This window comes from Falco peregrinus, chromosome 10, assembly GCF_023634155.1.
Source record: "Falco peregrinus isolate bFalPer1 chromosome 10, bFalPer1.pri, whole genome shotgun sequence".
NCBI lineage: Eukaryota > Metazoa > Chordata > Aves > Falconiformes > Falconidae > Falco > Falco peregrinus.
In genome coordinates, this window is record NC_073730.1 from 13386609 (window position 1) to 13410287 (window position 23679).

The 23679-nt window shown below is 36.6% G+C and overlaps 1 protein-coding gene across 4 annotated transcripts in view; it reads left to right on the forward strand.

The window, feature by feature from the left end:
- Positions 1-23054, forward strand: part of COL11A1 (collagen type XI alpha 1 chain) — a 160224-nt gene extending 137170 nt beyond the window's left edge. For all 4 annotated transcript variants that reach the window (XM_013298969.3, XM_055815615.1, XM_055815614.1 and 1 more), the window contains 14 exons: positions 1064-1117; positions 6126-6179; positions 7177-7284; positions 7369-7422; positions 12075-12128; positions 13339-13446; positions 14025-14078; positions 14166-14201; positions 14311-14364; positions 15189-15438; positions 17659-17771; positions 18599-18667; positions 19319-19552; positions 21299-23054. In XM_013298969.3, the coding sequence (XP_013154423.2) occupies positions 1064-1117; positions 6126-6179; positions 7177-7284; positions 7369-7422; positions 12075-12128; positions 13339-13446; positions 14025-14078; positions 14166-14201; positions 14311-14364; positions 15189-15438; positions 17659-17771; positions 18599-18667; positions 19319-19552; positions 21299-21445 (1389 nt within the window). In that variant the 3' untranslated portion in view covers positions 21446-23054. The remainder of the gene's footprint in view (positions 1-1063; positions 1118-6125; positions 6180-7176; positions 7285-7368; positions 7423-12074; positions 12129-13338; positions 13447-14024; positions 14079-14165; positions 14202-14310; positions 14365-15188; positions 15439-17658; positions 17772-18598; positions 18668-19318; positions 19553-21298) is intronic.
- Positions 23055-23679: the final 625 nt, after the last annotated feature.

Consider the following 23679-nt stretch of genomic DNA (forward strand, 5'->3'; position numbering starts at 1 on the left):
CCTTGCAGAGATAGAACCGCCCATATTATAGTAACAATCAGAAGCAAGAGTTCAATTTCTTTTAGAAGTAGAAACAAATGATGTGTTAAGGATTTGTCCTGGAGCTGCTGAGGAGCACTAAAATTAGAGCAACTCTGAGCATAACAAAAGGAGAGCTGCAGCCAAATAATCTTCATTAGCTGACCTGATGAAATGAAGCAAGATCTTGATGTTTCTGCTTTAAGAAAGCTAAAAAGTAGCTCAGCAATACCCATATTAAGCATCAAAGTTCTTATATTTCTGTAGATTCCCATATTACAATATCATAAATTTAATTTTTTTTTATTGAAGAAAAGGTAGTTTTCATTTTGGAAAGTGTCTTTCTAGCTCTGGAAGTACTGATTATCAGGAAATTATCCTATACAGTACAGACTCAAAATAAAAAATGCCAGCACATTGAACATATGGTTGGAAGTAAGTTATAAACGCAGGTTTACTTGCAAACTTCAGGAAATTAATCACTGTATGTCTGTCTTAACAATGGGTACTTTCAGAGAAAGTTCCTGAAGAAAAGCTTAGCAAACTATTAGGAACCCTGAAATAAATAAGAGTATCACAGCTTATCAAGATGGAGTAGCCGTCAGTAGCCACACATGACTATCAGAGCAAAAAGATTTTTCAAGAGAAGGCCACCCATGGGGTAGCTAACTCGCAGATGTCAGTGAAAAAAATTAGTGGAAGTAACAACTTCAGCACCTGAGAAAGCAAGAAATTTCTTAATGGAGTTAGGCAGTAAGCTAACACCATATGTTACTTCTGTGTGGCCACTTCCTGGTCTGAAATGTTTTGTTGCAAACAGGAAGAGAAAAAAAGAATGACTGCAGTAACAAAAACTGTTAAGAATTTCAAAAGACCACCCTAAGAAAGGATTTGTTGAATAAACAGGTACACTTCCATGTGTGTATTTTTGGTACTTTCTGTCTGTCTGTTGGAAGGGGCCAACATATTATGGAAGTTTGTTGCATTTAATAAAGATTATAACTTTCTTCTCTGTTTCCATTCAGTTTATAATTTTCCATTGCAGGGTCCACCAGGTCCTTCAGGTGAAGCTGGCCCACCTGGTCCACCTGGGAAAAGAGTAAGCAATTTCTCATTTTCTCTTGTACATGTCTTTTTCTGAGGCGCTATGTTCTAGAGAATTTCAGCTACTTGTATGCTGTTTGAAGTTTAAGTAATGTAATAGGAGGAATGAAAAATAGAAACAGCAGAAAAAAACCCTTTAACATGCATTACATGGAACATGGGAACAAAAATAGGTAGAGAGGAATGTATTCCTTACCTATAAATGCAGTTTTTCTTTTCACCCAAGCTAATATAGTGTTTGCTAGGGTAAGAATTTTGTGTCTGCTCATAGATGTGAGTTATTATGAGAGTAATACAAGATATCATCCCTAGGCACATGGCTGCTACTAGGGAACAGGAAGAATGTGTCTGCTTTGGTGTCTTTAGCCTCTGAAATAAAATAATTTCAATGCAGCTTTTGTGTAAACCTATGTCATCCCCTCTGCATACAAAATTAACATTCAGACATTTCTGTAACTTATGAAGCTGTTTCATTATTTCTAAACTCTTTGAAGCTTCACTGGCTTTACAAATACAGCTAATCAAAACCAGCAAATAATGTTACACTTACAGAACTGTAGTAGATGCATCAACCTTTAGGTCTGCTTCAGAGATCAATTAGATGTAGTTTTTACACTTAAAAAAAACAAGAGAGGGGGGCATCATAAAATGTAAGCTGAGAGCTATTTAACAAAATGCGTTAAATTGCTCTTTTTAATAGTCTTGAGTGAACTGACATGCCTGATTAGTTTTATCTATTTTACACAATAATCTATTCGCTTCACCAACTTGCAAAACACTTATAATGCTGTAAATCGTTATGGTAGCATTAGCAACCTTATCACTAGACCTGAAATATGGCTCGATTGAATATTAGCAATTAGTATGTTTGTTTGATGTCAGATTAGAACTTCCTATTTTATTATATAGAAAGGCAGTAGCTCATTCCTAACAGATGGGATTTATTGAATCTGATTGTACCTAGACAAAAAACACTTTAGAAACACAAATATCATGTCACTTGTGGTTTGACACAGTTTAGGGAAAATGTATGGCTAAATATTGTCAAGCAATCCCTTTCCTGAATTCTGAAGAAAACATTTTGTAGAATCAGATTCTGTTACTTGAATACCTGAACGTTTCAAGCTTGTAGGGAGTCTGTACTGTATGTATACCAGAGAGAAACAGTGAAGTATTGAAAGCTTCATACTTTGCTGGCAGAATAAACACAAAAAATGCTCTTCATTAGTTTTTGTCAGTTCTATGGTAGAATCAGTTTCAACAGAAAGCCCTAACAAGTGTCCTTTCATCCAAAAGGAGGTACCATTTCAGCAGTAATACCACTGTCTATGGAGGTGCAGCTTTGGCTATACTACTAGAAAGCCGCATTCCACCATGTTTTTTATTTTGCTGTCTCTGAAACAACAGGCTGGCAGAGCTCAGGATTCATGCTTTTAATCTACTCCCTGGAACTCCTCAACTGTACAGTCACTTTATTTATTCTGTTACTAATTTTCATTCCCCTCTTCCCCTCTATTTTGGAACTGACCTGGCCTCGGTTTCACTGCCCAGTCTTCTGAAATTACATTTATTGCCAGAGTTTTCAGAGTTTTAAACAATCTGTGTTTAGTATTGCTGGTTACAAAGAGGATCCTCTGGCTTTCCCTGGGAAGCAAATTCTAGTGAAAGACATGGACATAAATGCAGTTTTCCCATTGTATCTAAGAGACCAGCTACAGACACACATAGTGACATTCAACTATCAAATGAATAAACTATTTTTCCTGGTTATTGATGGATAACAGTAATAGGAGTATTAGTTGGTGAGACAAGCAAATACCAAACCTGTTTGACTGTTGTGCTCTAAAGGCTTTGATAGTAAAAACCAGAGCCTTGCAGGCTAAGCAAGGGTCTCATAGACAAGCAGTATAGTGAATTTCTTTTAAGAAATACCACTTTAGGAAGTACATGTCAGAACAATATGCCTATTCCAGATTCCTACTCTGAAGAAGTAAAATGGACTAGCATGCTAATGACCACTTAGCTCAAGTCTAAATCAAAATAAAAGGTTAAATCTATGGATGAAACAAAAATGGATCATTAGAGCATCCACAAAATTTGTATCCTAATATATTACTTTTCAGACCTAACAATTGCTCTTCCAAAAATATTTCTAACACTGCCTGTCCGAAAGTTATAATACACCAGATACTTTCAGTTTTATAACAGAGACACCACTGTATCTTCAGAATAAAGTTATTTTAATGATATTATGAAGTATGGAAGAGCAGACAAAAATGCCCAATAGGTTCACGTAGCAAAAATTGAGGGCATTTTTTTTTCTGTATGAGTTCTTTTGTCTTCTCAGTTCTACATAAAATGTATCAGGCAATATGTCCAAACTTAAAGTGTAATGATCATAAAAATCACCATGATAGCTGGAGTGGTGAGGGTGGGGAGCCATGCATTAATTTAAAATTATTGTTATTGAGATCTTTTCTGTCAGTTAAAATTTACCAGGCACTCCAACAACTCAAGTGTAGGAAGGTAAGATAAATAATAATTAGCAGTCTTTCTCTGTAGAAGCACCATCTGTGCCATGCCAGCAATCACAGGCTGTTAGAAAGAGCAGTTCATTTAGCTGCTTTGCACTTGGTGCAGCATTGGCACTGTTTGATAATGAATGCACCCCCTTTGTCTGGCAATCATGATTCATTGTATTTGTAATGTAGCGATCACAGTGGGTTTAGCCCTGCTAATTCATGTCACAGCTGCATTTCTAGATTATGCAAAGACCATATTTTTCAAATACAAACTACCACGCTCAACCCTTTTCAGTTTCTTAGATAGGGTAGATTATAATCCATATGGGAACTTGAGTGCAAGGAATTCTGAAGCAGTAAAAACAATGGGCATGTAAATCAATTAATGTAAGAAAAAAGTCCTGTTTCTAAAATATTCCTGAATTTGTTTATATATCTGCTAATTATTTTTCTTGTTATCGCTGCAAACTGTGATCCACCAAACCAATTACAGAGTACACAAAGAGGTATATGCATCAGAAATTATTATTGGAACAGCAGTGATTTAAATTATTCTTCCTGTTTTAAGGAGTCAGCAATTGGATCACACTGCCCAGGGCTTTTTAGCTTCTCTGTATTCTGAAGAGGTAAAACTAAGTCCTTTACCACTTACAGCTCTTAAAAATACCAAAAACAACAACCTGTCGATACCCACAACAAATGACCGAATACCAATGTGGGTAATTCAATTCATTTTGCATAACCTTGGATGGAAAGCCTGAGCTATCTCTGTTGGCCCAAAGGTTCATACAGTGCTGCAGATGTTTAGCTCAACCCTGGAAAAAGCTTAATTTCAGAAGTAAATGAATGATAATATACTTGTATATAAATAGTTATAAAATTAACATAAATTTCCAGGAGTGGATGGTGAAATATATCAGGCTATAAAAAGTTTGGGCTAAATTCAGCTCTAGTATAAAAAAGTGGTATTAGGTCAAACTCTCATCTAAAACCCTGAGCTTACAAAGCATACAGATAGATGCTTGACTGGAAGAACAGTTCATACCTGTAAAATTAAGAATGTGGTTTAGTGCTTTACTTTTAGGGGCATGCATGTTTTTATCTGTTACGAAGTAGAAATTAGTAAATAAATGGAACTGATGGAATTCTTCTTGTTGCTGGTCCTTAGAACATTGGTTTTAATTTCTGCATAATAGACCACTTGCAGCATTAATGAACAGATGAGTCTTAGGAGGTAATTTTTATAGATTCAGCAAATCGCCTTGTGATTGATCGTGCTTTTGCTTTAAGCTGCTCATTGATTGACAAGAAATAGCTACTTTTAATAAAGACATTTCCCAGGCTAAAACTTAACCTTGTAGGAAAACAGTTGGTCCATTATCTTGAGTACGTCTTTTCTAAACTAAGTATATATAAGAGAACCATTTTCAGAAGAGTACATTAGATTCTAGATACTGCTTCTGTTCATAATTGAAGCCATGAATATTAATTCCCTGACCTGAAAATCAGCCCTTGATAATTTTTGGAGGAGGAAAATTTTGTTTTATTTTTCACTGAAACCTTAAGAAAAGAAAAGATGGGGGACATCAGCAATAGGTAGTCACAGTGCTGCCGGACAACTGCAACTCCTGTTCTGTGACCTTCACCTGAACCTTACCCCATCTCTACATCCTCCTGCACTACTGAGTTCTATGTTCTTAGTCAAACAGAGCTTTTGTAGAGCAACAGCAGGAAATCTGATACTAAAAGCTATTTGTAGTCAGTATCTTTATTTCATAGAATCATAGAATAATTTAGGTTGGAAAAGACCTTTGAGACCATCAAGTCCAACTGGTAACTCCGGACTGCCAAGTCCATCACTAAACCATGTCCCTGAGCACCACATCTATGCATATGTCATTCCTTACAACCTCTAGCCATGTGATATTTTTTCCTTTCATATTTACTGCATAATATTAAGACACGTATCAATTTTTGACTGTCCAAACGTAATCAAAGGGCTTACTGACCACATCCCTGACTTGTAGAATAAAGAACTATATGCCATTCTGTCCCCTGTAGAATGACAGGCCCTTTTGGAATCAGTGGATAAACTACAGTGAATAGATAGAAACCAATGCAAAGCAAGTTTAAAACTATTATTGTTTACATGAATTAGTATTGTTCTTTTCCTTTTACTTTTATATCCTGTTTTGATTTTTTCCAAGCTATTTCTTTGGTTTTGACTTCATCATATCAGAGGTGTTAGGTGATGTATATTCTTTTAGATATTCTAAAACACTAGAAAATTTTGTAAAATGAAGAACTGACATGACAGATTGGGACTTTCATCCTGTATTCACAGGATAATTAAGAAAGAAATGCAATGTTCTTTTGTTAGAATTTACTACTTATTAATACAGTGGAAATTGCACTTTCAGAATTTCTTCACTGGCAATATTTTAGAAAACAGATTATGAGCTCAGTCTCCATGTTTTACAGGGACCTCCTGGAGCAACTGGCGCTGAAGGCAGGCAAGGTGAAAAAGGTGCAAAGGTAATGCATTCAAGATTTTTTTAGGAGCATGGAAGTGTAAACTATATATAAATGAGAATTAAATTGCTTATCATACACTGAGTGTGAAATTTATCAAAGTAATAATAGACAAACCATAGAATACAAATTAAGACCCATAGTTAGTAGCAGTACATGGTGGACTCTAACCAATGCAGGCCCAACTTAGCTCACCCCCCAGAAAAGCAAGCATATGAAGCTATCAAATCTTTTTTCAATAAACTGTCCTGTTATTGCAGTTTAACCCAAGCCGGCAACTAAGCACCACATGACTGCTCACTCACATCCCCCCTGCCGCCGGTGGAATGGTGGAGAGAATTGGAAGAATAAAAGTGAAAAAACTCATGGGTTGAGATAAAGATAGTTTAATAAGTAAAACAAAAGCCATGCACACAACCAAAGCAAAACAAGGAATTCATTCACTGCTTCCCATCGGCAGGCAGCTGTTCAGCCACCTCCAGGAAAGCAGGGCTCCATCATGCTTTACACTTACTTGTGAAGACAAAACACCATCACTCCAAATGTTCCTCCCGTTCCTTCCTTCTTTTCTAAGCTTTATATGCTGAGCAAGACATCATACGGTATGGAATATCCCTTTGGCCGGTTGGCGCCAACCATCCCGGCTGTGCCCCCTCCCAGCTTCTTGTGTGCCCGCAGCCTACTCACTGGTGGGGTGGGGTGAGAAGCAGAAAAGGCCTGGGCTCTGTGTAAGCACTGCTCAGCAGCAACTACAACGTCTCTGCATTATCAACACTGCTGCATTATCAGCACAAATCCAAAACATATCTCCCTCGTAGCTACTATGAAGAAAATTAACTCTATCCCAGCCAAAACCAACACATCTGTGCAGAACACTGCTTTAGAATCTTTTAAAAAATGGAGTGAGGAAACTTTGCTCTCACTTTGCAGCTTGTATATCCCTACAATGCCAAGCTTAGTCAGCTCTTCCTCTCTGACCTGTTGCTTATGTTCTTTCTAGGGTGAACCTGGTGCAGAGGGGGCTCCTGGAAAAACGGGTCCAGTTGGTCCACAGGGACCTGCAGGAAAACCTGGCCCAGAGGGTCTCCGGGGCATTCCTGGCCCTGTGGTAAGTAAGTGGAGTATATAATATTATTTAAATGTTGCATTTCTTCTATATCCCCTGGTAAAGCAGACTTTATGCCTTTTCTAGGGAGAACAAGGTCTACCTGGAGCTCCAGGTCAGGATGGCCCTCCTGGGCCTTTGGTGAGTACCTTTCCTTTCAGTGCCAAAACAGAAAAAGTGCCTTTTAAAATATACATTAAAGTGTCTGTGCATTTACAGGAAAATGAATGTACAAGTCAGTTCTTAGCACAAAGGCACTATTCTTCTGTGCTGGTATCATTTGATATGCAACTGCCTTCTAATTTTACTGCTCTACTTTAGTAACTAGCTGTGCTGAATGCTGCTGAGTTATACCAAGTAAAAAGTAGAACAAGGCAGTGTTAAACCAAATTCTTGAAATCTCCTGATGAGAATTAAAAATAAAAATAAAATGAATGACACTTACAATCAAAAAAATCTACTTCTGTCCCCACATCAGCAAAGCTTAATACCTTAAATTATTTTGTTTTCTTAGCAGTGGCAAATTTTGTAACTCCATTGATTTCAATGACTGCTAGTTGAGGAAAATACTGTTCATAGGGTAAAAGTTTAGATCATACCTATTCCTTAGAAAAAAGTAAATCAGAAGTAGGGCCAAAAAGGGACTTCTACAAAAGAAGAAAACATGCTAGTTTTATGAAAGTGAAGAGCTGTTGTTCATTGTGGCAGTCCTAGGAAATATGATCCATGACCAAAGTATTCAAAAGTATCTGAATGAACCAAGCTCCCAGTTTCAGGATATCTAGGACATACCACAGTTCTGTTATGTGTTAAGAATACAACTAAAGCAAGGGAAGCTTATAGATGACATATTATCAAATTGTATCTTTGCTTCTATTTACATTTGTTATTTTAGTGCACTTTTTCAAACAAGCTGAAAAAACAACACTGAGCACAAACTGCACAATATTGGTGTTCTTATTTAGCAGTATGTGCAGAAATGCAAATCTAAACTATATGTCCAGCAGGATAATTCTAAACATGCCAAGCAAAGGTGATTCAATTAGTGGAAATATCTCACATCCCTTGCTTTCTAAACCTGCTGAAATAAGGTTCACCTCTGTTATCACAGCTGAGGGACATACTGGAATAAAAAGCTTTGAAACAAAATATAGACTGTTTTAGTTTGATGCAAAATAAACAAGTGTTACACTTTCCAGGTATTTTACAGTTTACAAGCAGTATTATCACATACTAAGCAAAATCCACTCTGTTATTTTGGCCAGAATATACAATCAGGTTACTTTAGGAGGGTAGGGCAGTAAGGGGCTATCCTCTACTTTAGGAATTATGTGGCTTTCGAAGGGGAAAAGGAATGCTGTGGGTAGGAAGTGTGAAGAAAATCCTCTGTTCCTTTTCCTGTATGGACTTAGAGGATATAAAGGATACAGGTCCTTAGGTAGCCTTAACACTGAAAGTTTTTGTGTAAGCTGAACTCAAAATTTTTTCAAGAGCGTTCGTGCCTCCCCAGTGAAAACTCAGACTCTGAACATCAACTATAAATTAAATCATTCATGCTACAATATGCAAAGAATCTCCCTTCTTTTTTTCATTTTCATGTCAGGCTTTTCCAGTATATAATAACTAAAGTGGAAAAAATAGGGAATTTAAACTAAAATGCTGCATAAAACAAGACTTTTACTCTAAAACAGTCTTCCACCTCCATGTGCGTATGTGAGCATGAGCAACTGCCTTTTCTTTCATTGGCTGGAACACTTTCACGGGTGAAAGTATTTGGGTAACTATTTATGTTTCCAACACAACTTCTTAACCTATAAGCAAAGAGTTTCAGAGCATACATTTTTATGCCCCACACACTAGAAAGACTTTTTTCCCAATGAATAGTGATCTGGTGCATAGGTGTATCCATCAATTGCTTCTGTGTATGTAATTACAGATGGTATTATAATGGCATCTACATAGAATTTCATTTTTCTCTGTCCCTGAGAAACAATAATGAGCAAAAAATGTACTGAGGAAACCTTACACTATAGCTCTTTGTTGCCCTTCATTTTAACATTCTAATTTTTTCTAAAGTCTCATGGATAACATAGTGCTTGTAAGTCAAAGGTTGGAACAATGAATGAGAAGCTGCAAGGGAAAGGACTCCCCTGTGCTAAGCCCGTAATAAAAATCTCTTCTCTCCAAAGAGTTTATGATGGGAATACCACTATAGTTTTTAAATTATGTGACAAGTTAAAAATAAAATGCATGGGGACAAATCAGGGAACTGAAAAGCAATCTCCTCAGTTACAATTCTGTGCTGAAATCTAAAATCCAATGAACAGTTATTCAGCAATAATAAGCATCCCTTTCCGACATGTCAGTCACCAGAAGCCTCCAAATACATCATCAAAAGATCTCTCCTCTAACATCCAGGAGCTTAAATACTCAATTCAAATCTGAAGCTGAGTGTATTAATGAACTACAGAGTCCCAAATGCACAGTCTTGCTGTCAGCTCAACAAGAACTTCTTTTAGATGCATTGCTGCAACGTAAAATTTTATTTTAGATTTTAGGAAAGTAAAGTTTATATGTAAGAGTTGCTGAGGTTAGGTCTCCCTCCTGCCCCTTCCTCCCTCCATAGTAGATTGCTATCAGGAGAAGAATAAGAAAGCAGATTTACAGTAGAGCACAACAACTGCAGGTGAAAATGTCTGATTCTGTATTCCAAGCACTTAAAAATTTCACTTTTCACTCATGAATTATGTATTTGCCTAGGCTTTTGCATCTAATGATATCCTGAAGTAGAGATGGAAAGGATATGCACTGAATAATATTTTGTACATGAAGTGTTACGGCACTTTTGAATCTGTGCCAGGTTGAAAAGGTCACTTATTACTGCTATCCATATCATAACTTCACAGATGTCCACTGCCAGCAGGAGACTAGTAGTGATGAGATACTGACTTAGTCTAGCAGCTCTGCGCCTAATGCATACACGTTCAGTGTGAGATTAATAGCCTCTGAGGAACGAAGGCCTTTTCTGTGCTTGCATATGCACGCCATGGCCTGAATTTTTCACCTCATTCTGTACAAATTGCACAAAACTGGCATTGCTGTTCTTATGAACCTGAGAAGATTTCTCAGATCCCTCAAAATTATTCTAAAATTTTAAATAAGGATTAAAATATTAAAACAAAACAAAAACTGCAGAAAAAAGCCAGCCAAGGAGATTTTAACAAGCTTCCTATATAATCTTTTTCTGTGCCATCTATCCAGCTGTATTTTTGACTATTGGTAAAATAGTATCTTTAATGAATTGCTCTTATGACCCCAGTAAAGATAAAAAAAGCACTATCAGGGGGAAGGATCTTGCGTCAAATTTCAAGAACAAGATTATTCAGTGTTTTTTTCAAATGTGCAGAAAGTAAGACCTATCCATGTGGACATGTTTATGCTTCACAGTGGTTTCCCAGGTAGCAAGACTGCAATGGAGTTTTTCAATAGATTCTCTAAGCATCAGCTTACATTGGAACCACCTGAAAAAAATCAGTGGTTTTGGTTGTCCCCTCCCCACACCCACCCCAGAAATACGGAAGGGCTTCTAGAATGGTTCTGTTGATCCTATGTACGTTCTTCACAGCTCTGTCTCCTGCCCCAGCATATTTCTGTTTACAGAAATCTAGCTGAATGGAGTAATGTTTAGGGACAACTGCAGATAAAACTTAGAATAAAGAACATTTCTTACTCAGTTTCATAAAATAACATATGTCTTTACTGTGCTGCAGAAAGGATGGCTCGTAAATCCAAACTAAAAGTTGTAAGCTGCTTATATGATATGAACCATGCAACTACCTAAAAACTATCAGTTTAACACCTCTGTAAGTTAGGGGTATTATTCCTATCCAACAAATGATGAGTGGAGTCCCAAAGAGACTAAAAAAGTTCCTAAAAGTATTTCGGATTGCCCAGTCTAGTAATGCAAAACCTAAGTAATTTGTATTACTAATCGCATTTATGAAAGTGACAAAGGGCCATCAGCTTGTACATGTCACACCTGTACTAGCACACCTAGATCACATTAAGTATGCTTGCAATGTTGAGTAGAAAAGACTTGAATATTTAGAAAATACAGATTTAAATGCATTATTCATGGTCATACAGGATTTTCAGGTGGCAAGTCAAGGAAACCATAATCCCAAGACAACACCTCAAATGCTGAAACAAAATATGAGGTAGTACTCCAACAAAAAAATATTGAGGAGAGGTTACTATATGCAACCTGATTTATATTCTGCAAGAATCTTACTGAGCTGTAGTAAACTGGGAGAAAACAAATTAAGAGGATACTTTCCACTGTCCTATGAAAGAAAGGGTTAAAATAAGCAACTAAAATAAGGTACAGCAATTAAGGTGGAAGTAATAGTTGAAAGCGTGTAATGTAACCACAAGCAAAATCAGGCTCATCAACAAAAAAAAATTTGATTGTGGTGGTGTTTTTTTTTAATATCACTTGCTTCACTGGATGCTCTCAGTGCTCTTTAAGAATTTAGGTGACCCTCTGCTTCATAGATTTCTAACCATACAACCCTTTATAGATTTCTAATTATAAATTAAATGCTTCAGTATCATCATTATGCTTTTTTAAACATACATTTCAACTTCATCTTGGGTTCTAAATCACATCATCAATTACAACCATCAATGACTGAATGACTCTGACTTATACCACCTTTAATAATATTTCAGGAAAACATGATCTGTGTGTTATGTTAAAACTATTTTCACATTATTTCCCTTGATTTATTTAGGGTCCACCTGGCTTGCCTGGCCTAAAGGGAGATCCGGGTTCCAAAGGAGAGAAGGTATACGTTATTCATTGCTTGTGCCTTTGTAATTTTGACCCAGTCTAAAAGTCTCTATAAAATTAGCAGAAAGAAACACTAGGGTTTTTGTATCAGAAAGCAAGACAACTTGCCATGTCTGTCAGTCAGCTTCCCGAAGACTTAATAGTAATTGTGAAGTTTTAAGCCACATCTGATATCCTGGCGATATATGGAAAGAAAAAGGTTACTGCCTGTGTGGTAGGTAATCTACTGACCATGTGATTCTTCCTTGCAATGAAAATCCCAAAGATACTGATGTAAAGAGAACTGTTGGCTTTACAAAAACAAAGTAGAAATGAAAAGTATTCAGGTTTTTTATTTTAAAACAACAAAATGTTAATATTTAACAGGTATAATATTTTCTTTTGAAATAATGGATTGAGACCATCTGGGATAACATTTTCTAATGGAGTTCCAATGAGTTATTGGTTGCTTGTGTCTTAGAGAAAAAATCTGTAGGGAAAGGGACGTGAATATCATTATATCATGTGAATTTCAGTTTTTGCTTATGTGCTTAAATCAGTTGTTTATACAGCTATATTACATGCGGAAACAAACGTGCAACTCTATAATAGGCTTATAGCATCTAAATGTGAAAGTTGTTACGAAATTTGTATCCACAGGCATTGTTTGTTTGTTCTAGCAGTTTCAGTAAGGACTGTTTTAAATCCCTTTCCCTGAATAAGCAGTCACAACTTGCAAATAATCTCAAAGTCTGAAAGACCAACTAACAGCAATGAATATGCTTTCAGAATAATTTGGTTTCAGGTTAATCGTTGACTAGCAACAGTGATGACATTTGAAAGCTTCTGGGGAAGACAAATGCCATAACTCCAAATGTCCCCCCGCTTCCTTCTTCCTCCCCCAGCTGTACATGCTGAGCAAGATGTCATATGGTCTGGAATATCCTCAGCTGGGGTCAGCTGTGTCCCCTCACAACTTCTTGTGCACCCCCAGGCTACTCACTGGTGGGGTGGGTGAGAAGCAGAAAAGGCCTGGGCTCTGTGTCAGCGCTGCTCAGCCATAACGAAAACATCAACACTGTTTTCAGCACAGATCCAAAATACAGCCCCATACTAGCTACTGCGAGGAAAATTAACTGTATCCCAGACAAAACCAGCATAGTTTGCAGAGCACATTTACTTCATATATGTTGAGTTTTAACTGTATTTTCTTTTGTCTTATTTAGGGACATCCTGGTTTGATTGGCCTGATTGGACCTCCAGGAGAACAGGGTGAAAAGGGTGATAGGGGTCTTCCTGGCCCACAGGGATCTCCTGGAGCCAAGGGTGATGCAGTGAGTAAAACATACTTATGTTTTCATTCAAGTTCCATGCAAGCAAAGAGTACATATCCCAGTCTTTCTTTTGCCATAAACATTTAACACTCAGAGCCTCCTGCTAGAAGTTACAACTTTCCTAGGCATTGTACAAACACAGTGAACTTAAACCAGCTTAAAACAAAATCATAGTGTTTCAAAAGATGGCAGAAACACATAACACAGAAGTTAGGGATAAGATAAAACTAGCAGCACCAATCTCATCATGTTTAACTGCACTACCCAAAGTAGCTTCCTTTCTCCTAGTTATGAGCCCTGTTTTAAGGCACTGTAAAGTGAGGTTTCCGAGCCAGTCTGAATGGGAGCACAGTTGTGACTGTAAGTACTGCAGTGTAAGAACAACTACAAGCAACTCAAACTGTCACTTAACATTTTAAACTTACAAACTGTTTTGGACCCTAGCAAATGGCCTAAATCAAAACTCATCAGATTTGGATGCTTATTAGGACTACTTTATTTCATATATACGTATTTTTTAATCCAGGCCAGTATGTAGAATACTTTAGTTCTGTACTTACTCTTTTATTCTTTCTTAGGGAATTTCTGGTCCTGCTGGTCCACTTGGACCCCCTGGTCCTCCTGGTTTACCTGTAAGTAATTTCATCCAGTCCTCCTGTTCAAAACACTCCCATGTTTTGTGGAATACACTTCAACTACAGTTATGTTCTTGCCCGTAGGGTCCCCAAGGTCCAAAAGGTTCCAAAGGATCCAGCGTGAGTAATTCTCCTCAATACTTTTTGTTCTTTTACTTAACTTTTGTGTACGTTGTTTTTTAACATGGTGTAGCATAGTCAACACTGCATTTCTTTCTTCGCTTTATAGGGTCCTGCTGGTCAAAAGGGTGACAGTGGGTTACCTGGTCCACCTGGTCCTCCAGTAAGTAAGAATTCTTATCTGACATTCATGCACATTACACTGACATGATGACCCTGTTTTGACAAGGGTAGAAAACCACATTTGTGAACTTGCAGATAAGGAAAATATTAATGAATGTTTGAAAATTCATTTTTCAGGAAACTCAAATCCACCAGACACAGACATTGACTGCACTAAAAAAGCCATTAGAAACTTAAAAGAAACCCAACACAAAAACTGCCACAAACAAATAAAAAAACCCTCCCTTGCAATAATTATTTAATGTGTTATACTGAAGCACAGAAAATAGAAGCATATTGGTTTCCCCCCGTTGATACTTTTCTGTTCCTACTATTTCTTTCTCATATCATAACAATCTAAAATGAAAACAGTCCACATCTGAATGAAGTGTTTCAATTTCTTGAAATGAGATATTGCTTTATAGACTGCAAGTGGAATTTTAAAGTTTTATCATAGAAAATATCCAGAGTTTACACTTGTCATAGGCTATGCCTGTGCTTGAGGGAATTGTCAGGGACGAAGAGGCAATTGCAAGTCAGTTCTGCACACTTAACTTATGTGAGGGGGCTCACTCTTCCCCAAACAGCAATGTAGTGAGAAGACTTCAGAGCACAACAATGGTTTGGCCTCCTACAGTCATTTTGGTCTGCAAGTAAATCACAGCACAAAAGCATAAATCTGAAGGAAATAAGTGAAATAAATAAATACTTTGAAGAAATCCTATTCAAAGCATCTCCAAGCCACATTCTGTGGTCTTCCTCTGCGTATTTTTGCAGCTGAAAAACAAAGAGAAAAGGTAACCAGATATGTTGTTTTTCACTCAGGGTCCTCCAGGTGAGGTAATCCAGCCGCTGCCAATCCAGTCACCCAAAAAGACAAGAAGATCTCCTGATTACATGTTATCTGATGCTGGTGATAATATTCTGGATTATTCTGATGGAATGGAAGAGATCTTTGGTTCATTGAACTCGCTGAAGCAAGACATTGAGCATATGAAGTATCCGATGGGCACTCAGAATAACCCAGCCCGAACTTGCAAAGACTTGCAACTCTGCCACCCAGATTTCCCAGATGGTATGTTAATATTGCATGACAAATGCAAACAAGGCGGAAGTTATGATCTGCCAAGATACTTTGACAGAATAATTAATTATTGGTAGATGGTTAACAGTTTCTCAATAAATAGTCTCATTAAATCCATTTTTGCAGGTATAAAAATTTATAAGATATAAGAGATGTTCTCTTGGTAAAAGCCAAATTCTTTGAATACTTAACCTGGTCTGGGTTTAGATTTAAAACTTTTTAAAACACTAAAAAAAATTGTTGTTTTGAAAGGTGGGCCTTGCATTTCCAGAATTATCCAGACAGGAAAAGGATGAAAGATTGATGCTAGGTATTTCAATGGAAAGTAAAATCACAAATGTCAGCATGCTGGGATAGCTAATACCTTCTTTTAAAAGAAATAAGAATTATTTTTGTAGCTGTATACTTTAGCTTGGTATAACAATATAAAGTAGCATTGGTATTATATGAGATTTATTATTGATTATGCCTCTCAAATTTTACTATTCTTTCACCCTTAGAATAATTTATTCTACTGCATGATCACTGTTCTATATCATACAGCAAATAGACATGCAGGTTTCTCTGATACTGTTTAATGCTACTAAGTACTAGCTTAATAAAATGCAGAGTAGTATGAACAAGACATTGTGTTCTGAAGACTTATCTTGATTTAATTATTCATCATTTTCTTCTTTTTTTCTGAGTTTACTGCTCCAGAAAGGTTTAAATGAAAGCCAACCTTCACAGAGTCTTCATCCTTCCTTTTTTTTTTTTCCTATTGCAATGGATATTTTTCCTAGTTCAATGTAATATTTTTCTGCTTTCAAATGGGAGGAAAAATAGATTTTGACAGTTTAATAATATTTTATTGCTTTCACTCTAGATAGATCAAAACAGATGGTTGCCTTGAGGAGTAGTTATGCAGTGTGTGTGCTATATGAAAAGTACATATTTTACAATTCAGTACCCTCCATAATAATGAATGTTTTTTATGGAACACATTCACCTTCTTCACTTTACCAGTATTTGCCTATTATTTGGAGCCTTATTCATATAAAAGTAATCTTATTTTGGTTAAAATAAAAGTAAATGCATTCATTAAGACATAGAATTCTCCAGGGACAAGAGTTACAGGTAGGAAAGACTGTTTTCAATAAATATAGCCTGAATCAATAGAATTTTAAAATACCATAAATGCTTTGTCTATTCCCTGTATTCAGAAGACAGAACTGGTGAAAGGATTTGTCATTTGTCTTTGAAACCTCCAGTATTTGAAACTGGATTAGAACAGTAGTGTCAGAAAATCATTTGCTGTCCTGCTGTGAAACTAGCTGGAGATAAGGACCCACATCACAGAAATCACCATTATAATTAGAATGGTAGATTTTAAAAAGCCCTGATTTTTAATGGACCTTGGATTGACTGCAACTCTTTCATGCCCAGCCTTCATTAACCCTAGCATTGCAGGGCCTGAATTCTCAATCATGCCAGACTGCTGAAATTATGGGAAGCCTCATGCAACTTTTAACTGTCTTTCCCACCATGTCACCTAACCAAGTATTAGTTAAGGTGCTTTTATCATCTAAAGCAGCCTGAAGTTTCCCTAGTGCTGCAGCTTCATAACCCAGTAGAAAAAAACCATCTTTTCTTGAGGTATATCTCTCTCAATGGAAGCTTTAGGTACTTGTGCCAGCTACAGCCTCACCAAGCCCTGTGCGGCCACCTTTTTATGGAGATAGGTATATAAATTACTCCAGATTTTGCTCTCTGACCTAAGCCATAGCTTATTTCTGCCTAAGAGTGCCTCTGCTCTGTTTTTGAGGGTGCTGCCGTCACAGGTACACATTATCCTTCTAGTGGAAATACTGAAATGGCCAAATTGTTGAGAACCACAATGTATGTTTCACACATAATGTCCTTCCTCCTCTAAACTGAGTCTCCTCAGTTCCTCCAAAACTTTAGCAGTAGCCTACAAGAGAGTCATAGTTTAAAGTAAAATTAGACAAAAACAAAAGGGCACAGATAAAAATAGACTTTGATCCTGGTGTTCTTTCATAAACAACAATAGCAGCAGCAAACCACAAGGCAGAAAAGAAAGGGTTGCTTTCTCATCATCCAGATAAAATAACTTTGATACAGATTTTGGAGGACTGATAGGCAGCAGTAAAACCTGCACCTTCCAAATACCATTTCCACTATATAAGGCAAAAATTTTCTCATTTGTTTTAGGGGAATATTGGATTGATCCTAACCAGGGCTGTACTGGAGACTCCTTCAAAGTATACTGCAATTTCACAGCAGGTGGGGAAACTTGCATCTACCCAGATAAGAAATCTGAAGGAGTAAGTACCAATCTGTGTTTTCAGCTGGGTGTTGACAGATCCAACTATGTTGTTGCAGTGTTGACTGAACAGGATAATTATATTGTCACATTTTCACATATCTGTCTTTCTGGTTACACTGGAATTCACATAAATCTGAAGTGGTAAAATGGTACATAGAGGTAACTGGTAACTGTTAACTTTGTTAAATGCTGTTTGCAATTTCACTGTTTTGCTTAGTTAGGGGACCTATGCACTTGCTTGCTAACCTTTCACTCCGTTTCAGAATGCAACATAACCATGCAGCTAGTTAAAAGTGCATAATCTAGCATTTGACACATAAAACCTAAACTCTTACTGTGTTTCTCTTGTGGGTTCATATTTTCCTACACAAAGTAGATGTAAAACGCTATGTGTTAACAGTGTCATTACTCATTGTTATAAATTACCTCTGATGGGGCTTATGGTATAGAGGAGGGCTTTCTAAAAGCTTGCCTAAATGGAAGAGATCTATCAGCATCAACACCAGTAAAAACTCTAATTTAGAAACTCTTCACAGGAACAATTTATTCCAGCAGTTTACCTGAATCTTAACAGATGACAACAGCCTCCCTTAAACAGAACTAGCTCTCTTTATAAGCCATCACCTTGGATTCTGTTTAAAGTCACTAATCTGAAGGCATTCTATACAAAAAAACCCATCCTATTTTACAGCTTTAAAGAGGCTGAGATTTCAGAAAAAAGAACCATTCTTTACTAGCAGATGTGAAATTTGTCCTAGGTAATGTAAAATCTTCTATCTGTTAACACATTTTAAATACTTCTGTCTCTGCTGTTTTACCACACAGGTTAGAATTTCATCATGGCCAAAGGAGAATCCAGGATCTTGGTTTAGTGAATTTAAGCGAGGCAAACTTGTAAGTTGTCACTGCAATGTAACAGTTGTTCATAAATCAAGTACATGTTATCAGTGATCAACAGATCCAAAGTAATTTTATAAATATTTAGATAATGAAAAAATGTTTCAAGCCCAGTCTTTTTGCCCTAAATGTTAAAGCAGCTATATAGCTTCTTGCTCCTGAACAGTAGAAGCCTGCTCTGTATTGTCCCACAATGATCCAAATGGTCACCCGCACAGCTGATGGTGAGGATCTAGCTTCTGGCAGACTACCCATCACCACTGAACCTGCCCCACTCTAGGTAACAGGAAATATACTGAGTATGCAAAGATGAGACTGTAGGCCAGCTTAACTTTATAATTAACTAAAACCAGATTTTCCAAAGAGGTTCTGCTATTTCACAGTATATGGTAGGAGTAATTCTCTGTCTTTCCCATTATAATGAAGCTAATATATGTAGTTCTTAATCCTAAATATATTGCTACAACATGAAAAATCTATTTACCGAATCATAGCTTTATTGAACTTAAAACTGCCTAAAATGTTGTATGTTGATTGTTTTTTTTTTAATTAAGGATAGTTACATGGGTCTTTTGTCAACAATAATTTTGTTCTGCATTTTAACAAAGGAAACAGATAAACATACATGTAACTTTTTATATTTTCCAGCTTTCCTATTTGGATGTTGAAGGCAATTCTATTAATATGGTCCAAATGACATTCCTTAAACTACTGAGTGCCTCTGCCAGACAAAATTTCACTTACAACTGTCATCAGTCTGTAGCTTGGCATGATGCATCATCTGACAGCTATGACAAAGCACTAAGGTTCTTAGGATCGAATGATGAAGAAATGTCTTATGACAACAATCCTTACATCAAAGCTCTTCACGATGGCTGTGCAGTAAGTAGAGGTTCAGAAGAGTCTTTACAAACCCAACTTCTCAAAGTAGAAAACAAATTCATTTTTTCCACAGCTTTCTTCTGAGAAAAGGTTTCAAAATACTTTATTTTTAATAGACTGCCTTTTAGTAGGTTTTTAACTACAGTACACTAGTCCCTTATTTAATTTTCATATATGTACAAAAAAAACCAACAAAAAACCAAACCAAAACCATAAGCCAAGCAACAGAAATGGGACAAACCTGGCATGGATACAGGCTGTCAGCACCTGATTGTGTGCTGAGATTAGACTATGTGCTCGTATGAACATAGTATAAGAGAACAGAAGAAAAAAAAGCATAGTAAGGGGAGGCAGCCCATCAGCAGAATATATTTATACTCAAAATCAAGGCATATGCAGACAGAATATTTAGTGAATACAGTAAAAACGTGTATGAACTAAACCATATGTACGTACCCAAACATAGTGAATTAATTGCACAGTTGATATGTGACTTGGTATTTTCTTTTCTCAATTTCTGGTAGTCAAAGCCAGGTGGAGTTTGTGGACTGTACCTTTCGGAAGCTTCTCAGGTCCACTGTAATCCCTGGAGCTGTCCAAACATGCATCAGCTCTCTAACCACCTCTCCAGCAGGGTCTTTGTAGGCATAGCAACTGTTCTTCTTTTCAGAAACAGAATAGTTTGTACTGAACACTTTGAAACAAAGACATCAAAGGAGCAAGTGACAGTTGAAGCCTCATTAATTATTCTGGGTTTTTATATGGGAATCTTTTGAAGGCAGTTCCTGAGAAGTCAGTGACAAAGAATCAGAGACCTGAAAGTGCCAGGATACCTACCTGGGTCGGAGACAGAGATGCAGCTCAGGTAGATGCAGTGTCTCTTCCCCTCAATAATGAGATTCTAATACGTAACTGCTTCATGTCGGCCTTTCTGTATGTCCTGTAGATTTATTCTGCTTTAGTTATCCACAGTGGGTGAGTGTAGAGCTCCAGAGAGAGCTAGAAGTGATTTAGGGTGTAAGTCCATCACTAAACTGAGAACTCAAACTTGGATGCTTATCTAAACTCCAAGACCCTGGCACAGCTGAAAGGGGTCACAGCAAGGTATAACAGACTATCTCAATGAAGTGCAGTCCTGCCTGATGACTAACGTGATAACTTGGCTGAATGGTATTTAGAGCAGCGAGAGCCTTTGTTAGGAAGTAATAAGGGTCTGCCTTCAAACCTGTTATCTAAATTCATCAGTTAGCAGTCCTGTCAGACTACTACACTCTTTCATGTCAAAACAACTGCTGTAATACTTTGTGAGACAGTTATAGTCTTTCTTCTTAGAAGTGGATCTTTCTTCTGTCTTTCAGAACTAATCAGTGATTTTTTTTTCACAAGGAAGACGTGCACTGCTATGAGAATAGTGTTATTTTTTTTATTAAATAGTATAAATGTGAACTCATCATTCTCTAAGAAACATTAAAGGTCTTTCAGGTAATTTTTCATTTGTAGACCTATTTTAGTAAGTCAAAAGCTATGGGCTGATCTCTTTCTAAAATCAAAACCATTCAATGTCACGTTTTTAAAATAAAATCCTAAGAAAACATAAACTTTAGAGTCTGTAATATCTGGTGCATGAGGGGGCAATAATTTTTAAATTCTATACTTCAGAGATAACCTATGAAGATCTACAGCACATGCTTACTGCTCTAATATATAACCATGTTTGCTATTTTTTTTTTTTGTCTTTTTTAATAGTCACGAAAGGGCTATGCAAAGACGGTGATCGAAATCAACACACCCAAAATAGACCAAGTGCCTATAGTTGATGTGATGATCAATGACTTTGGTGATCAGAACCAGAAGTTTGGATTTGAGGTTGGTCCTGTCTGCTTCCTTGGTTAAGCTTTAGACAAAATCAGATCAACAAAAATGTTGCACTTTGGTGCTACCAACCCACTTCATGCCACATGCAAGTTTTGAATAAGGATGGCATAGAAAATATGTCTTGCTGTGTATGTATGTCTTATCTAGAAAGTAATTGTTGCCCTTGTAGGGCCAGAATCACATGACTTAAACTTATTTTGCAAAGATGCTGTGGCACAGACAACATAGTGCTTGCTTTAGGAACACCCCCCTTTGGATTCCTTTGGTGCTGTAAAAAAAATTAACAACATGGTGCTCCTTCCATTACAACAGAATTGTTAAGAAAGTGTTTAATAAACTGTAATTATTCTATGTACAGTACTATACTGTTATTTCTCTGTCCATTTCCAAAACTTGCATGTGTCTCTGAATTGCATCTGGCTGTTATTTTATAATTACAAAATTACACTGTCAATACTGTGTGTGTATTCTGAAAAAATAAAGCTGTAATTGCCAGTGAAGCCAATTCAAATTTCAGATTAAGAATAAAATCCCTTTGTATATATTGTTGTTGAAGAGCTTTGTTATTTGAAGTCGCCAACAAAACTTAAGGTGGCAAAACTGGAAGATCTTGAGCAGCACACTCAAACAACTCTTTTCTGCTGATATCACTTGTGATTATGAATTTCAATAATGAAAGCATCTTCAAAGGTGCTGTGTTCCATGGTGCTATACCTCAGACCTTTTATTTTCTTTTCTAATTCCATAATTTCATAAGATACCTGTATATATCTAAAATAAACAAGTTTATATTTTTGGGTGGGGAAAATATGTAAGAAAAAACCAACTTCTGTGTAAGAGATCTGTTAAAAATCTGTGAAGTAAATTAGTCATATAGTTTTCCTTTTTTTTTTTTTTCTTCAATCTCATCATTTGTTTCCATTGTGTTTATTTGGTCTGCATAAATATTAAAACTGGATTCTAAAGTTATTTATGGATTTTTGCAGTGTTTACTTAGATTTTTATGTAAGCAATGATGGATGTTTGCTTCCTGAACTGGATACTAAAAGTTCCACAGAATGGTCCTATACGTTATTTGCCCATCCCATTAATATGAATTATTTTTATTTTTTCCTGTTATTTCACCTGAAGGCCAGGGATGCAATATGTCTAGGTCATGTGATTCTCCATAGTTGCTAAGCAACATACGAGGGGACTGCTTCCTGCAGAGCTGTCTTTGACCCAAACTGTTACAATTTGCTATTCAAATCTCAGAAAAAAAAAAAAATAAAAAGAGTTTGTTTGGCCTTCCCTCTGAACATTTTATTCAGATAGTTGGAAGTAGAAATTACATTTTAGCTTTACAACACAAATCCTTTTGTAATTATTTTTCATAATATATGTAAGACTTGAAAAGAAATGTTTGTTTCTATTTCTTAAAAATTGTTAAATTAAATAGTATTAGTTTCTGCTGGCTCATTTCCAACTGGTATTTTCTTATGCACGTTTATACATGTAAAAGTGAGATTTCAAAAGTCAACTTCTTGCTGTTCATGTTTTCTTTTATTTTTGAACCAAAGTTTGTAACTGTCACCTCAAAGAGGAAAATACAAATTTTATTAATAAAATCAAGTCTTGTCTACCTGGATTGGTCATTGTCTTTTTTTCAATGTCCAAATCTCACCCACTTCACTCTGCTTCCAGACCATGTAGACTCAAAAAAAAAGAGTAATCTTACCACATGTCCTGGCAAGCACTGGGAAAAGTGTTAATTGAAAAGAAGCTGATCTAGCCACCAGCAATATGCAGCAAGGCTGACAAGTTCGCATTTCATTCGAATGGATTTGTAGCTGCATCAGTCCACATAATACTATCAAACACAAGATAGGAACCTGATATTCTTTCCCCAGCCACCCTCTTACAACCTACAATGTTTTAAGTGCTTCACAGTCTCATGCTTATCCTTGTAGAATCCCATAAAGTCAGTAAATGACCCTATTTATTGATGTGAAATGGATGAAAAGAACTAGAAACTACTAGAATACAAAATTTCCAGTACCTTGTTTTAATGTATCCTTCTTTCAGGTAGATAGTGGAACCAGAACTGGTGATGGATCCAAGCTAGAGACATCACATATGTCACCTGGGACCTCCTCTAGAAACGTTTTATTTCTTTTTAATCTGCTAACTGTTCTTTATGAAGTCTGCTTATGTCCACGATAGCTGTGAAGGCAGCTTCAGTAAGTTTGGCAGAGGAGCAGGCACTTCCTGCT